This window comes from Simochromis diagramma, unplaced genomic scaffold, assembly GCF_900408965.1.
Source record: "Simochromis diagramma unplaced genomic scaffold, fSimDia1.1 OVJJ01000585.1, whole genome shotgun sequence".
Classification (NCBI taxonomy): Eukaryota; Metazoa; Chordata; class Actinopteri; order Cichliformes; family Cichlidae; genus Simochromis; species Simochromis diagramma.
The window spans coordinates 1,645,346-1,663,094 of NW_024387398.1; the positions used below are offsets into that span (position 1 = coordinate 1,645,346).

The window sequence follows — 17,749 nt, forward strand, 5'->3', positions numbered from 1 at the left end:
TAAAGCACAGTCGACCAACACCAGCAGATGACATGACTCCCCAAATCAGCACAGACTGTGGAAGCTGGACTTCAAGTGTCTTGGATTATGCGCCTCTCCATTCTTCCTCCAGACTCTGGGACCTTGGTTTACAAATGAGATGCAAAATTTGCTCTCATTGGAAAAGAGGACATTGAGTCAGTGAGCAACACACCAGTTATTTTTTTCTTCTTTAGATTTGTGTCGAAGTTGATAATGTGGTGTTGTTAATGTTGTTAATTGCCAGTAGTTTTGTGGCTTTTGGTCCTAATTTATCATCATCATCATCATCATCATCATCATCATCATCATCATCATCATCATTTTCTTCTACATATTGTTTTATCTCCCCTTGATTTCTTTAAATATCTCTGGATTGTTCAATATTCTGACATCAACCCTCCAAATTGTATTTCTGTTTGCACTTTTCAACCTAAGCTTTAAGCACATGGTACTATGATTTGAATCATCCGATACCCCGATGACGCACTCTCGAATTTTATCCCTATTCTGTCTTTGTGTAAAAAAGTAGTCTATTCTAGAATTAACAGAAGGGGTTACTAAGTAGTGGGTGTAATTCTTTTGGAGAGGGTGGCAATTTCTCCACCCATCGATAAATCATTTCTTCCTGTCAGGGCTGACTGAACGCACTCCAGTGTAGACGGAAAGATTCAACTTAACAGTCTTTTGTTTTTGGGCAGCACGGTGGTTAGCACTGTTGCCGCACAACAATTCCTGAGTTCAATTCCACCATCAGTTCTGTGTGGAGTTTGCATGTTCTCCCCGTGTTTGCGTGGGTTCTCGCCTGGTACTCCGGCTTCCTCTTACAGTCCAAAGACATGCAGTTAGTGGGGACAGGTTAACTGGAAACTCTAAATTGCCCATTGGTTTGATTGTGAATGTTTGTCTGTCTCTCTGTGTTAGCCCTGCCACAGACTGGCGACCTGTCCAGGCTGTACCCTGCCTCTTGCCATATGACAGCTTGCGACGCTGAAAAGGATAAGCAGAAGCAGATGGATGGAGTGTTTTATTTACAAACACCAAATGAACTATATACAAAGTGTTGGGAGTGAATTGGGACTCCGGGGATCCAAGGGTAGGGAGGAAAGGGGGCTCTGCACTCTTGCTCTGCTCACGTATTCCAACATGCTCCACGCAACACTCGCCACACTGCTCAGGGAAATACTCCAGGGAATAAAGGAAATGCCCAAGAGACGGGTCTAGGGAAATCTGTTTACAGACAGACGAAGTAGAATCAACACTAAATAACGCTTGGAAAACACAAGAGAAACTCAAAGCCAGGGTTACACTAACGTGAGTCTTTACAACAGTCCAGCGACGAGAAACTCTGAGCCACCACCTTAAGTAGTGGCCAGGAAACTGCTGGATAATGAGCCTCAGGTGTGTAATTGCCTGCAGGTGCGTGGGCCAAAGGCGAGAGCCCGTGGTGAGCTCTGCCCAGGCAGAGGTAGAGAGAGCGTGAGCAAAAACAAAAGCGAAAACACATGAACCCTTGCAGAGTCAGCCGTTCAGCCACAGGGACCACGACCATCACCACACATTTCTAATTAATTTAGCAACAGGTTCCTGTAGCTAGTTGTGTCCATATTACTATTCATTATTACGTTCAGATTCCCCACATATACAGATTCCTTCATTTTCCACTGATACAGCGTCAAACAGAGATTTAAAAAATTCTGTCCACTTTCAGGTGGTGCATACACGTTCACCAGTGTAACAATGTTTGGTCCATCAGTCCTTTAACTATGAAGTATCTGCCTTCATCGTGTTTAATTTCCTTTCTACACACAAAATGAATAGTATTAGAGATTAATATTGCTTCTCCTCTTTTACGTGAATTTCTATGTGAACAATAAAAAGTATTATTGAAGACAAATCTTTTGGGTTTTTCATCTTCCACAATCAACAGATGGGTTTCTCCATCTGTGCCTTTTCCTTTTTACGTTTGGTAATTATTCTAGATCTTTTCACTGGAATTCCCAGAACATTTACATTAAGGAACATAATTCTAACATTTCCTTTGTTTTATGTTCACAATGATTAAATGCCACGGTTGGCAGAAGAGCTTTAGTGAGACATATTTAAATAACAAAGAACTGTATTTAGAACTGCTGACTTCCACCCAGACAGGTCAGCTACACATCTGTCAAGTGCTGGCCCCTTCATGCTTTGAGCTGGGACACCTCTCGTAAAGAGGGGACGCCACTCTGGTGTTGATTCCCAACCCTTTGTGGGTTAATTCATCATTACCTTCCCCCATCAACATATATAGGTATTTTTGTCACCAGCTAAAACTCATGACTCCCTTAAGATATCTCTCTTTCTGTCGTGTTTTGCAGCTTACTTAGTTTGACTCAAGTGTGGGACTTTGGCAAGACAGCGAGATGCAGAATAAACTTTGCGATACTTTTTTCACTTTAACACAAAACTGAGGAAAATGATGATTGCTTAAATATGTGCAAAAGGAAACTAAGGGTAACTCAGAACGTAGACGTTGGTGGACCGAGAGAACTGGTACTTCTCCAAGGCTGGGATCAGGGGTGGTTCATAGCCAAAAGCAACCTCAACAGGGGAAATACCAGTGGCTGAGGAGGTTAGTGTATTGTGCGGAGGTTCTTATGGTCAGTCAGTACAACAAATGGATGTTTGGCTCCCTCATTAGCAAACACCAAGAATCACTGAAGCTGCTTTCAGGTAGTGTGAATGGGCCAATCCGCCATGGTTTTTACTCTTTCCAGATCAGTCTTCATCCTGAAACACGAAGCCAAGGAAAGATACTGTAGTTACATGAAACTCACATTTTTCTGCTTTCACATACAATCTGCTCTCAAGGAGCCGATGCAAAACCTGATGCACATGGACCTGGTGCTCCCCCATACTCTTAGAAAAAATAAGAATTTCTTCTAAATAAACAAACAAGTTTAAGAAATCCCGGAGTACATCATTGATAAGTGCCTGGAAGACAGCTGGGGCATTAGTAAGGCCGGACGGCATCACTAAAGACTTGAAGTGACCGAGGCGTGTATTAAACGCCATTTTCCATTCATCTCCCTCACGAATTCGAACCACATGGTAAGGATTTCGTAGGTTCAGTTTAGTGAAGACGGAGGCCCCCTGGAGGAGTTTGAAGACAGAATTACTGGGGTGAAGAGGATATTTAATTTTCACTGTGATCTGATTAAGTCCACGGTACTCAGTGAGGGTCTTATCTTTCTTGGCCACAAAAAACAACCCAGCCCTTATGTGGGAGGCAGATGGTCAAATTATCCCAGCGGTGAGGGAATCCATAATGTATTTCTCCATAGACTCCCTCTCAGTCTATGGAGAAATTGTATAATTTGCTGGTAGGTAATGGAGCTCAGGACAAGGCCTGTGCAGCTGTCTTATAGCCTGTAGGGAGGTAGTGAAGGAGCCATCTCCTTGCTGAAGACTGTCGTGATAGACCCTAGGAACTTGAGTCAAATCGGGAGAACACGGGGTGACAACTTGGGGAGTCATGTTTACCGTTTACCATTCTAAAATAATATCCCGGAGTCTGGATGGCTGCACTGGTCTGGATGGCTGCACTGGTCCTTAAGTATTACAGTTGATTAAAGATGAGCAGCAGGTGAACAGATTAGGAGAGAAGGATGCTTTGCCCAGGTAAGGCAGGGATGACGACTGCCTTTTACCCACAGATCAAGGCTTCCTATAACACTTTCCCTGGTTTAAGAGTACCAACATTTATTTACAATAATTAAGCCTAGCAATTACATGAAAAATATAATAGTACACAGCAAATTCAAAAGTGTTAAATTTTTTGGTGTTAATAGTCTTCTTGCAAAAGTAGAGTTAATTTTACTCTAAGCAGAGTCACATTCTTTTAATGTAACTCTGAGGTGTAAAATGATAGTAGTTAAAATCGAGTGTTAAAAATGAGTGTTTCTCTGTCAAATCTGGAGGTGTTACATTGGAAACATTAACTCTTGACCTCTTAACTCTGAACTCCTACAGGGGCTATGACACCAACAGAGTAAATTCACAGACTCCGCCCCCAGCACGGCTCCAATCGAAGCTGAAGTGAAGCCGTTTCAGAACATTTTGCTCTACATATTTGAGTTGTTTGCCATGCTTGGTAAGTCATTTTTTTCAAAGATTGTTTCAATTATTATTATGAGCTTTTACTTCTGTGGCTCTTTGGAGTTGAGACAAAGCTGTGTGAAAGGCATTAGCCGTGTTGCTCGCTGATAGCATAATATTCTGTTTTAGCTAGCTGAAAGGTATTGTTTGCGGGACAAATACCACAGCCTTGAAAAAAGCTTGCATGTGAATTTTCAGTCAAACCTTTGGTCAAATACACCTAAAACAATGTCTAGAATGTGAAATGTTGGTATAATGGTGCTACTTGAAGCCTGAAAACGATCTCCCATAAAATAAAAAAAAAACAAAAAAAAAAACGAGCAAACAGCAGTAGCAGGCGTCCTGACTGGGTTCTACGTTAGCATAGATCCCTCCAGAGTTTTGTGCACACGGTTTAGGTAAAAATGAAAAAGGTTGAGGTTTTACATTTAGTTCAGTATTACCTGTTGCCTGTGTCCTTGTCTTTTGGGAAAATACTTTACACAAGTAATGGCTCAAAGAGGATTCCTTTTTTTTTTTTACTGTGCTGCAATTGTTTACTGGATTATTTGTGCCATTAATTAGTGTCAACTGATTTTTATTCAATCTCCGCACAGGATATGCTTGTGAAGATGGAATATGGGGGAGAGCAGAAGTGCGTTGAAGTTCCACAAAGGGATGAATGAAGGACATGAATATTGTATTGAAGAAATAAGTGATGAGAATGCTGTTATTTGCATTTACCATGTCAGACCTTCTGATAAACAAAACTCTAATGAAAGTGAGAACATGTATACTGTTACATCTTTCAGAAAATGTTTTGAAATTGTGGTGCACAGTTCAGAATAAATGTTTTTCAAAAACCATTGCATCTTTTTAGTAAATGTTTATTTCCAAAAGAAAATTCTAGAAGTTCAGAACAGGAAAATTCCCGCTTTTTAGAATGAATTAGAAGATAACTCTTACGTAGTTAAACTAAAATACTCTTTGAGAGTTAATATATAAACTCTTAACACCAAGTGTTAAATTATCAACTCCAGACAGATTTGGTGTTTAACACTAAATCAGAGTTAACGTACCAACTCTCCAAAAAGAGTTAAATTAACACTCTCTGGTGTGGACCCATATAGACACTTTAATAGTGTTGAAATCAAATCCGACAGTGTTAATTTGGACATGCTGGATTTGCTGTGTACTGTGTGCATATACATATATACTCACACCCACTTACACACTCAGGTGCATCTCTACTCAAATCAAACATTTCAAACAGTTTGGTAAACTGGAACATATTAAACTAAACTCTTTCAGGGAAAACATTAAAGCTGTTCATCATCTAGGCTTTTTCTGTCAAGTGCCATTTGTAGTTCAAGTAAATAAAAAGTAATTTGGTTTGTGTTCACCCATCGATGTTAGCCTGCTGTTGGAACTCCAGCAGTCGTCCTCGGGCTCGTGCAAGTTGCCCCAATCCTGTTATTTCTGCCTGCTTCCCAATTCACGGTTCTGGTGTTCTTCTGCAGCTTCTTGATGAGGGCTTGATGAGCACTTAAAGTACTTCCTACAACTACTAAGCCTTTTCACCCAATGTTTTTTTATGCTGTGGCAGGCAAGATGTAGGACCCAAATGCAGGACTTGAAACACAAGAGGGGTGAACTGAGAGAGGCAGCTTGTGGCAACAACTCAGACATCACAAACATGGAAAAACAAAACCTAAACTGGAAACTAGGAAGCTAGAATTAATAAAATAGAAAATGGGAAAAAAAGAAGCTAGGAGTTACAAGGAGACTTGAGGAGAACAGAGATAACACACAGGACATAGAGATAGTTAACGACACGACAATGGACAAACGAAAACACAGGGCTTAAATACACAAGGGAGTAATGGAGGGCGACACATATGAACCTAATCTGACATGATGAACCAAAGGGGAAGCAAAACTGAAAACACTGAACGAAGGACATGAGACTATCAAAGTAAAACAGGAAACACAAGACAGGCACGGTGATGTAGACTTGACAAGGAGATATGGCTGAAACAGAGACAAGACTATCAAACAACGACATGGAGACACAACTGACTGGGGAGACACAGGAGATACAGAAATATAGAGACCGGGAAAGAACAGACAACAAAACAGAACTGATTTGACGTGACACACAGAACAAAACCTGAGATCTAAAAATCAATGAAATATAACCAGAAACTAACTGAAACAAAGAATATTAATAATCAAAACACTGAGTCACCAGGCTCAGGAACATGACACTTCATCCAACATTCACACCACGTTGGGGGCAACTCAAACTTTGTACACTACCCTAAACCCAATACAGGAAATCTGGATTGGCTCTCTATTTAAAGAGTCTAGTCTCTGATCCAATGAGTATGGCCCAGTCAGCAGTGCAGAGCTAGAATGTAAGCGAGGAACAGGGGACTGAGGGGACCCTGAGGGGACTGCCGCTATTCTCCGGATGTCTACCCCGCCTATACTGATGAAACACCGGTAGCCCCGAGTAGCCCTGCAGGCGTCATCTACCACACCAGTTCCAGCAGGTCCGCTCTAGATTTAGTTTAGTGGCCTGAACAGTGAGCCCCGGAGGTATGTTACTGTTAAAAGGCTGGAGTAATCTATAAGAGCTATTTATGAGATGTAACACACCTATTTCTTCTGTGTAGGTATAACTCAATAGGAGAGGAGCCAAGTCCAATAGGAAACAATGAAAATCTTCTAACACAGGAAAAAACGAGCAGAGAAAAGTCAGATATAACAAATCCCATTTCTGGGTCCAGAAGTGATACATGAAGTCAGACATCTAAACATTTGCTTTCTTTCTAACCAAGCACTAAAGGCCTCAGACAAGATCTGGGCTGTGCGCCATGTTTGCATTCTCCACTGCTACAAATAATCCGCACAGAAGCACACACACTCCAACACACACACACACAAAGTTGGCCAAGGTGTTGACCAAGAGGACAATAATCTACAGTGCGGACCACTGACGCTTATTTACTCGCTAATGCTTTGTTTCCACACAAAGTACTTATTGTAACTGACCTCAGAGCCAGCACACGCTGCTCGCCCATCGTTTTTCTATCCACAGTGCTCATGTGCAAACCGTGAGAAAAAAGTGCCGCCCCGTCAGAATATATGCTTGTAAAATGGATTTCATCTGTTTGAGATGAAATTAGACAGATTGCATTAATTACTTACTGCTTCATTTTAATTTATGTCTATTTTTAGATTTGACCAAACACTGTTTACCTTCCTTGTCCTGACAGATTATTACTGACACACTATTTCTGTCACTGCCCCTCCCTAAACACACACACACACACACCCTCCCCCACCCCACACATACACATGCACATGCACACACACACACACACACACCCTCCCCCACCCCACACATACACATGCACACACACACACACACACACACACCCTCCCCCACCCCAAACATACACATGCACACACACACACACACACACACCCTCCCCCACCCCACACATACACATGCACACACATAAACACACTCTCTGAAATGTGGTGAGAACACATCTTTTGAGAACCATGGTTCCCGGCTGCTCTTGTCCGTCACTGACCAATAAATGTGGTCCAAGCCAATTGTGGCCCTGCCTAATGTAACCTTGGAAAGGCCACAATCTGCCACGGCTGTGGCTCTCTAGCTTCCAGCATGCATCTACTGCCAGAGATAATCTGGGCCAGTGGACAAGAGGGGATTCCAACTCTCTCTCTCTCTGTCTTGGTTGTCCTCCTCTGCTCGCTCGCTCTCTGTGTTTGCCTGTCTCTCTCCCAGTGAACAGATTAGTTGAGGTGTTGGTTGGAAGCAGTGCATCGCTTAGGCTTTATTAGCATGAATTTATTCATGCCCTGTGTCTTCCCCTTCCTACTTCTTCCCCCAAATCCTCTTCCTTCCCTCCTTTTTTCTTTGTGTCCTTTCATCATTTCCTCTACTCACTAATATGTTATTTGTCTTATTTCATCACATCTTGTCGCTCCTCGGCTCGTCTTGCATCCTCAAAGCATTACAGCACCCACCTTAACTAGGGCTGTTCGATATAATGATATATATCGGATGACGATATAAAAACATCTATCGTTTCCTATCATGCTATCGTTTGTTTCGTGGTGTCGTGAAATTGAAACTGTTTACAGCAATATTTTTTCATGGTTTTGATGGTCACTGTAGTGGCTATATTAATTTCTTAAAGTTCTCTCTTTCTCTTATGTTTAATATCACCACACTACTGATGGACAAGTGTCTGTTTTTATGTGTTGTCATTAGCAACAATGATGGTAAAACCATCGCGTGGCTCGTTTCACAATAAAGCTCAAGATCCTGTTGAGGCTTTTCAAAATAAACTGAATCACGTGAAAAAGTATGCGGGGAGTTTAGGGATGAGAAGCAAAAAGAGCCGTCAGGTGCTAAAAAAATAAACCTTAGACTCAAACGTTAGAACAGGCTTTTCCCCGCAGCACGCCGTGTAATAAATACAAAGAAAACGGCGGCCGTTACAACTTATGTCTAAAAATGTATCGTTTCATTCATCGGTTAAAACACTCGACTACAGCATGCCCAGCTCAATACATGTCAGGAAAGTCGAGCTGCCCGAGATTCACAGAATTTACAGAAAATGTTACATTTTTGTGATTTATGTCGTTGTCAGGACGATAAATGTCTTATATCAGGATATGGGATTTTGGTCATATCGCAAAGCCCTAACCTTAACTCACTTAATTTCTCTCAGTTTATACCTGCTGCTCATCTCAGCCCTATTTGGAGCTTCTGATTTTCACACTAGATAATCAAATGTTAAAAAAGACTCAAACAATCCCAGTCAGATATATATAAATACATATAACACGCCAGGATCAGAGGCCGTTTCATCTGAAGGCTCGTGGCATATTATGAGTAAAGCAACTTTACATAGGTCTTAGATTTAACCAGCAGCACTAGCACCCATATCACTGCAATGACTCATATTCATCAGGGCGCTGCTCAAAAGACGTTTCTGGTTGCACATGGCAAAAAACAAACAAACAAAACAGAACAACACACAATGTAATTAGGCATGTGCTAATAGCTTAAATAATTAATATAGATTCAGTTCTTGAGTTTCAAATTCTGTTTTCCTACCTCAAGAGAACACATAAAAGCTTTGACACTTTCCCCTCCTCACCAGGACCCAGAGAGTGGCACTGTTTTCAACACTGTGAAATGTGAAAATGTCCAAGCAGAAAAAATGCAACAATAACTTTCACTCACACTTTGTTCCCCGACAGGTGTTGGACAGTAAGGAAGAGGAGGAATTGACACAAACAGAAGATGAGCAGGAGGGTGCAGATGGTGGCCAGTTTGATGTCATCCCGCTCTACTCAGAGAGGGCTACTGTCTCCAACCTAGGCTCTTCTGGGACTGGGGGGTCCACATCTCTGACCACTGGCCCATCTAAAGCCATGCTACTCCTGCTTCTTCTCCTGTCATTTTCCCTCAGCTGGCTGTAAAACAGAGGATGGAAAGAAATTACATACACACAACTATTTTAGATTCATTGCTGTAAAATTATAATTCCAAAATTGAAAAAATTGACTTTGCCATTTGTCTGTAGAGTCCCTCGATCCCCACGCTCTGCCCTCTAACCTAAACATGCCTCTTTTTTCTTTCTGAATGTGACTGAAGGTAAAAGGTCTGACGAGCACAGAAATCCTAGTTGTGGTAGGGTGTTCATATAATGCAATTATTAATACGCATAATAAAGCTGTTCATATCACCGGTCTAGAGAAAAATTGAAAGTGGCTTGTTGTAGTCTCAGCAAATACTTTCTGGCAGCGGTTTTTCGTCCTTTTGTACACACCCAATTGTAAAGTTTAGACAATATTTTGAACTGGCATATAAAAGGCATACACAGTACATAGCAAAATGCCTGAAACAAAATTCTTAGCCCACAATCAGCACTCCACCCCCACGTCATAAAATGTAACATTTTGTCCAAATTTTCCCAAGTGCTTTTTTAACAGAGCAATGGATTTTCAACATAGCATTCCTTACTAGTTTTCTTTAGAAAGCATAAAGTATTTCTTTTTGCATATAATAACATAATTACTACCGGAAAAAATCAAGTTAATATTGAGGATTATCTGCAAATGTATATGTTGTACTTTAACAAGAGTTGTCACTTGAGAAATTATGATACCAAAACCAAAAAACAATTCACTTTAGACTGTTGATGCCCATAAAGCATGAGATGGATATGCAGAGTTTTGAGTGCTTGACAGTGTTGAGAACTGGGCTGAAAAGTGTAATGAAGAAATTTAAAGAGAGCCACACGGTACAGAATAAGCCTGTCAATTAAGCAAAAGATTTCAAAGACTCTAGAAAGAAAACTAGTGAGAGATGCGTCTAAAACAACTTATTGTAGTCTCAAAGTAGACAATCACTAGAACACTGCAGAAGAATGGAGCGCAAGGTTAGAGGCCAAGAAAAACTTCACTACTACAGAACACACAGTTACAAGCAAGACTGACGTATGCTAAAGATCATGCATGCTGGAATTGTGCCCAGAGAGACGCTGCTTATGTTTGGAAAAAGAAGGGAGTGGCTTACAACCCAAAGAACAGTCTCTGCAGTATGTTGCTGTGGGAATGCTTCAGTGCTTCTGGATCTGGGGAATTTTGTGAAGGTGGAAATAATTATGAAGAAAGAAGGATTTATGAAGATTCTGAAAACTTCAAGCTGTCAGCAGTAAAACGGGAACTGGTTCATACATCATCTCATTCTTCCAACAAAACAAAGACCCAAAACTGGCCTGTGCAAAGCCCTGACCTGAATCCCATTGATACTCCTATAGGGTGGACCTAAGGCCCAGGTCCATACCAGAAGAACATCAAATCTGGAGGATCTGCCAAAGGAGAATGGGTTGGGATTGCTCATGAGATGTTTGTGAGATCAGTTCAAAACTACTACTAAGGAATGGTTGCAGGCTCTTATCCAGCAAAAAGGACACATAACTGACTATTAGCATCAGAAGGGTTAATAATTTTGTCCCTGGTAAAAAACAAAGAAACCAAAAAATGTTCAAAAATGATTTTGTAAAATACTTTTGTTTCTGTGTCCAAAGTAAAACAATGTAAGCATCCAAAATAAACGAGGATGTTTTGAACAGCTGTGTTAAAAATTCCTTGCTTGGTTTAACAGTGCTTGGGAAATACTCTTCACAGGGGGTCTAATAGTTCTCCCCTTATGTAAGAAAATTAAATATGCTACACAAATATTACTAAAACATTTACTTCTAAATTAGAGCAGGTCATAAATAAATAAATTATATTTTTATCATGATAACATCACATCATCACCTTAATTTAATTTACCACACATGACTTTTATTTTGGAGGTTTTTATTGCTATTGCAGCTTATTTATTTGCCTTTAAGCAGGAAAATTCAGCAAATACAAATTTAATAAAATGCCCCAGATGTGCTTAATTGATGATACTATAACTGAACAGTACTGTAAGTTAGAAAAAAACAAAAGGTAAACTTTATGCTGTACTAGTAATCTGCAACCGTCCTCCACCTTTTGCCACTGTCCGTCACGAGCAGTGGTTAGTGCTGTTGCATCACAACAAGAAGGTCCTGGGTTTGAATCCAAACTCTGTGTAACATTTGCACGGTATCCCCTGTTTTGTTGTTGTCACTTGTTTTGTTTTTTAACTTTTTGAATAATGATTAGTGTCACTGGTTGTGGCTTATCTGTCTAAGGGTCATCCTGACAATGACTGAAGGGAAAAGAGGTCTTCATATACAACTCACAAGTCAAACTTTATCACAGTGATGAATGGAGCCTTCCCAGTAGCTCTGCCACTGTCTCTGCTTTCCAGCCATAGTGAATGATAAATTACACGCTTGTCTCTCAGTTCAAGTGCCAAGTATGTGTGTGTTTGTGCATACAAGTGCAGGGATCAAGCAGAGACTGCATTTTGTCAAAAATTGTCATTATACTTTGACAAACTGCACTGTAATGTTGCCACCCTCATCAGCACAGCCTTGGATGCTTGGACAGACGTCCCCCCCCAATTTGCACACATGCTGCCTGCCATATATCAAGACCACGCAGCTCTCTCTTTCTTTATCGCTCCATCCCCTTTGCCCTGCCACAGGCAGTAATATGAATAAAGCAGTGCTAATAAAAACAACACACCAGAAACAATATGATCTCTAAAACAGCAGAACAAATCAAAAAGCTCCCTGGCAGGTTCATGAACACGGACAAACATGAAGAGAGTGGGAAAGAGAGAAATGTATGTTAGAGAAATAAGGCCGAGTCCCCGTGTGGTCTCTGTGTTTGATGTTTGTCTTGTTTTTAGTTGCTGATGATCAGTTTGCAACAACATCTTTTTATCATCTGACAGGCTCCTGGGGAGGAGCTGTGTGTGTGTGTGTGTGTGTGTGTGTGTGTGTGTGTGTGTGTGTGTGTGTGTGTGCATGCGTGCATGTGTGTGTGTGTGTGTGTGTGTGTGTGTGTGCGTGCATGCGTGTGTGTGTGTGTCCTATCACTGCTACCAGGCAGTGATAGCTAAATCACTGGCCCTGGAGCACAAACATGGTAGAGAATTGCCAGCTCTCGATTTTCTGTGTCTTATAAATCTCTTGCTGACACGACTTTTTTCCTCTCTCATTTCCTATTTTTGTGGAACATGTAAAATTAGCTTCCATCTGCAGGGGCGCCACTGATGGGGCAGAGCTAAGAAAGGAGACAGTGGAAGGAGAGAGGGAAAGATGGTTGGGAAGATGGAGACAAGATGAGAGAAAGAAAACAGAAGGAAGAAGTAATGAAAGAAACAGTAAGTTTGAAGAAAAGAAAAAACAGGGAAGAAGAATAGAAGTCAGAGAAGTAAAGGCGATAAAAAGGAAACAGCAAAAGGGAAGACAAGAGGAGTGGAAGGAAGAGGAAACAAAAGAGATAAAGACAGTCTAAAGGAAGGAAGGAAAAATGAAGAGGGAAGGATTAAAAGCAGAAAAGGACACTAAAAGAGAATCACAGAGAAGGAAGAGCAAAGAATAAAGTCCATGAAAGATGCAAGATGGAATTGAAAAGAGAGATGTGGAATGGGGACAAGGGGAAGGAAAAAAATCAAGTAGGGAAAAAAAGCCAAAAGTAGGGAGATAAAAATCAGAAGGATAAACTAGGAGAATAAAGGAAAAATGAGGACAGACAAAAGAATAAGACTCAACAGGAAATGAAGGGAAAGAGAAAAAAGAAAAGAAAGAAAAGAGCAACTGGAATAAAGCGGGAAAAGAATAAGACAGGAATCAAGAATTATATATAATAAAGTAAACAGGAGAAGGGTAATGCAAGAGCAGAAAACAAGAGCTTTTCTTGTTTTCTTCTTCTGCAGAATGTTAAAGGAAACATAGAGAAGAGGAGGAGGAAGAGGTTTGTTTTGTAAAGTCGCCAAGGAAACAGACTACAAAGAGAATGAAGGGTTTAGGGCAGACATAGTGAGAGGTGACAGGTCTGCGGGGTACTGTAACCTCTCCGTTTCCTCAGGCACTGCTGTTAGATGCAACTGTTAGGAATCATACACACAATCTCAAAGGCCTAATGAAGGTCTTAGACAAAGCATGTGTCAATCAGTGAAATATGATAAGAGACTGAGTAAAGCTCTTATCTTTAAATACTGAGGAGGTCGGCACAGCAACTACTGATGTTCTGCGAGAAGGCAATAAAAACAGCAATACAGGAGAGGATACCATACACATATACAAGCTTGACAAAGACAATGTGCCACTCATTTTGGACATTTTTGAAGCCTTATTGTTAATGATGTTGGGTTCACGTTTTCAGGCCTGCAGTTTGGTGGATACTAATAGTAATAAAACATTTATCCTCCCAGTCACTGTCTCAGTTATGCATTTTCATGAAGCTTTAACACAGGTTTGCTGTGTCACTGCAGAGTATAAAGACAACTTGGCACGCTGTACCACCGAAATGTTCACAAGGGAAAAAATGTGTGTCCTTTTATAGAGTAAAACATCTCTGGCATCTAGTAATCAAAATGTTCTGTAAGAATATTAGATAGAAAACACAGGTGCTTATATGCATGTGGGTGAAGGAGGCATGCTGGCGTGCTTGAATAGAAAAGTGCAATGTAAGAAACAGTCCATCATAAAGTATATTAGAGTTAAATTGATAAGGAAAAGTGATGGGATTATTGTTAATTAACTTCTCAAACACTCACAGCCTGGTCAGTCTTTCTCATGAAGCTGCTCTGTCAGCTGTATATATACTGTTCTGACTCAAATATGGATTCATCCACAAACTGAAAACATCCCTAACAAATGCTAAAATTACCTAATCAAACATTAAAAGCTCCCCAGGTGATTAGACAAAAACATTCAATAAAAGTTTGACCATGTTAGATTTAAAATAAAGAAAAATGACAGTGTAAATTTGAGGCTGGAATTTCAGAATTTATATGCTCAGTTAGAGTTTATTCTCCAAGATGAGTAACAGGCCAGCGTCAGCTTTCTGCTTAAACTGAATCTGCTGTGATATAAATGAACAATTCACAGCATATTTTCCTTTTTTCATGTGTAGTCTCAGCCAGTTCTTAAGTTGAAATCACTACAGAAGACGCAGAATTTGTTACCTGTATATGATGATTTTTAGCAAACATTGTTTCGAATTTACAGCTTAAGCACTGAGAATATAACAAATCTGCAACCTTTGTAAGTTATCAATGCTTCCTTGGTCAAAAGGTTTAATGTAGAAGGGGTGTTTTTACAGTTAACTCTGATGGGGTCCTTCCTTGTCTTCGGCCTCCAGGCTGTTCAACACTTTAAACGTTTCCTTTAAACTGGCTTATTTGAAGTGTAATTGTTCAGGTGAGGGAACTGATAGAAACATGTGGGGGTCAAAAACAGACCAGCCCATTAATTTTATTTGATGTGGGTTCAGATGTGTGAGTCAAAATGTAGACTCAAAAAATTAAAATTTCCTTATGTGAGACATCAGATCTAACATATAATGTAATATAGAAGCTGGCTAATATAAAATCAGTGCCTTGAGATCAAATACTGGGAATGGACTGAAGCAAATCATTTTTATGTAAAGATGACATTTAAACCAACGCATGGAGAGAATGACAAGCAACAAAAAACAGAAAAAAAAAATCCATCTGACCTGACAACTTAGCAAGGTTAATTTCTTTCTAAGTTAGCTTAAACAGTCATTTGGCTACTATATAGTTCAGTAACACATTACTTAAGCAACGTCCACACTGGCAAGGAGACCTGTGAGCTACTACCGGTGAAATAATCACTGACAGTGCAAAGTGGATGGGCCCCAAGAAAAACTTTGCTGAACTTTGAGGTAAATGCCTGAAATGAGAGTGGAGGATATCAGTGACTGACATATAGCTTATAGGGGTAAATACATTAGGTAACTCAGGTAACAGGAACCTAAAATTTCTGGTATTATCAGCTGTCATCTTTAAGATGATGTGTGACGACCACAGCCTTTTTATCTCACTGAGTTTTTTTAATCTTACTCAGTTATATCTCAGCTCCTCATCTGTGCTTTCCATTAACAGAACAGTCTGATAAATATTTGAATCCTAGATCAACTGTTTGATTTCCCAAAAAAGGCGAATGCAATATTGCTCAAACCCTCTGTTCTTAGCTAACTTGCTCACATCAGCCACCGGTGGCAGTTAGTTTTCTTTGGCGTTAAACCTGTAAAGCTAAGTAAGCAGTAAACGTTACTGTTCAGAAATAAGTAACAAGCAGTTGTTTCCAGGGTGGACTTGGTAAAATGATAAAAGAAAAAAAAAGTCTCATAGCAAAATATGTAATGATCACACAAAGCATTTATTCACTCATCAAAAAACTGTTGTTTGACCCTATTTTTAATTGCAGTCAACACAACTTTAAATTTAACCATTTAAACACGATTTGTTTCATGTGTGCAGACCTAACATGTATGTTGTACGCCTTTACAGAAGCACACATTACCCTAGTAACCAATTCAAGTATAATTTACATGTAATTCACAATAACAGCAGTAAAGACCCTACAATATTATTAAGAAACCCCAATAATCACATGATGAGAAATCACAAGAAAATTAAGATTTGAAAAATGTGCCAATTGTTGTGATTTAATCCAAACAATCCTCTTGTTTAAGCCTTTTTATTGCCTAAATGTAACAGGGTAGTTTTTTCTATTCTAGTCCTAACCAAGAAGTTGTCCAGAAGCACCGATGAACAGATACAATTCTGTTACAGTTTCATAAATTGTTGTGAGACTATGTTCTTACTTTGGAGTGGTAAAAGAGCCCTAATGGCAAATACTCTCTCGTCCTGAACGCCTCCACAACCAAAGGTCTGCTGCTCTACTATTGTGATTCTACAGAAAGCCATCGATATGGCAGTGCAGTTGAGCTGTCAGTGTTCTGTTCACGCCATGTATCTGCCACCTGAAAACACTGCTGCTCCTATTTCCATGGGTGGATGTCTCATTTCCCACTCCCTGCTGTGCTGAGCTTGATGTTTCTTTCTTGGGGCTGGGTAGCAAAAATAATTTCTCCAAACACCAAATTTCTTCCACATGGGTTCAAAAATACTAGAAGAGGATATTGTTGCCTTGGTCAAAGACAACATCAGTCTTTGATTACACTTACTAGATGTTCCTTTTCAAATTGACAACACTGAGCATGTGGTTTAAAGCAAATTACTTCAAAAGTCAATGAACTGTCTCCTTTGACCTCACAGCCACTCCACTCCATTTTCCTCTGCATTACCTGATAGCAGGGGTTAATTGAGATCAGCTTGGGGGGGGGAGCAGGTGTCTGAATTATGTGGCTAGCAGAGGCTGGAGCAGTATCCTTTTACTGGAACCCATTGTTCATTTTAATTGTTGTTCCGGCTGTTTGTTGTGAAGATAGATACCTGATGATGGAATGACAAGAGGGAGAAAGAGAGGCAGAGGATGGACTGGACACTGGTGATTTACAATAATATGTACTAAACAAGCAGAGAAGTCATGCGTTAAATCAACTTTGAGAGGAAGAGAGAGAGCAATACGACACAAGCCTCCAGGGTGAGAGAGGACTAGAGGAGGATGTGTTCATGGGAAGGAGCGCCTTTTTTTATTGTTCTATTACCAAGCAGTAGATTTGCATGGACAAATGTGTGTGCACACACAGACACACACCATGTCAGATTTGAGTTTCTAGTGTGCCTGCTTTCTCTCTTCAGTATTTTAGTATTCTAATCCATCATTGGCCTGACATGGGGATGCTGTCTCTCTCTCTCTTCTATCTCTCTTCATTTATGCCTCTCTCTCTCTCTCTCTCTCTCTTTCTCTGCTTCTGCAAATACACAGCATTCAAATGAAAGATAAAGGCAGAGCAGAGAGCAAAACAAACTCCAGAGCAGAGAAAGCTTTATCCAGTGAGATAAAGCGGTGGCATAAAGTGGTGAAAAAGAGATACAGTGGAAGTGCAAAAGACGAAAGGAATGAAGGTAAGGGGAAGAAGGAGCAGAAAAACGATGAGGAGGGGTGGAATATGATGAAGGCAGACAGGGAGA

The 17,749-nt window shown here is 40.3% G+C and overlaps 1 protein-coding gene across 1 annotated transcript in view; it reads left to right on the plus strand.

The window, feature by feature from the left end:
* Positions 1 to 16,696, plus strand: part of LOC120720607 (GDNF family receptor alpha-4-like) — an 84,839-nt gene extending 68,143 nt beyond the window's left edge. The window contains exon 8 of the mRNA XM_040010348.1: positions 9,445 to 16,696. Coding sequence (XP_039866282.1) covers positions 9,445 to 9,666 — 222 coding nt within the window. The 3' untranslated portion in view covers positions 9,667 to 16,696. The remainder of the gene's footprint in view (positions 1 to 9,444) is intronic.
* The last annotated feature ends 1,053 nt before the right edge of the window (positions 16,697 to 17,749 follow it).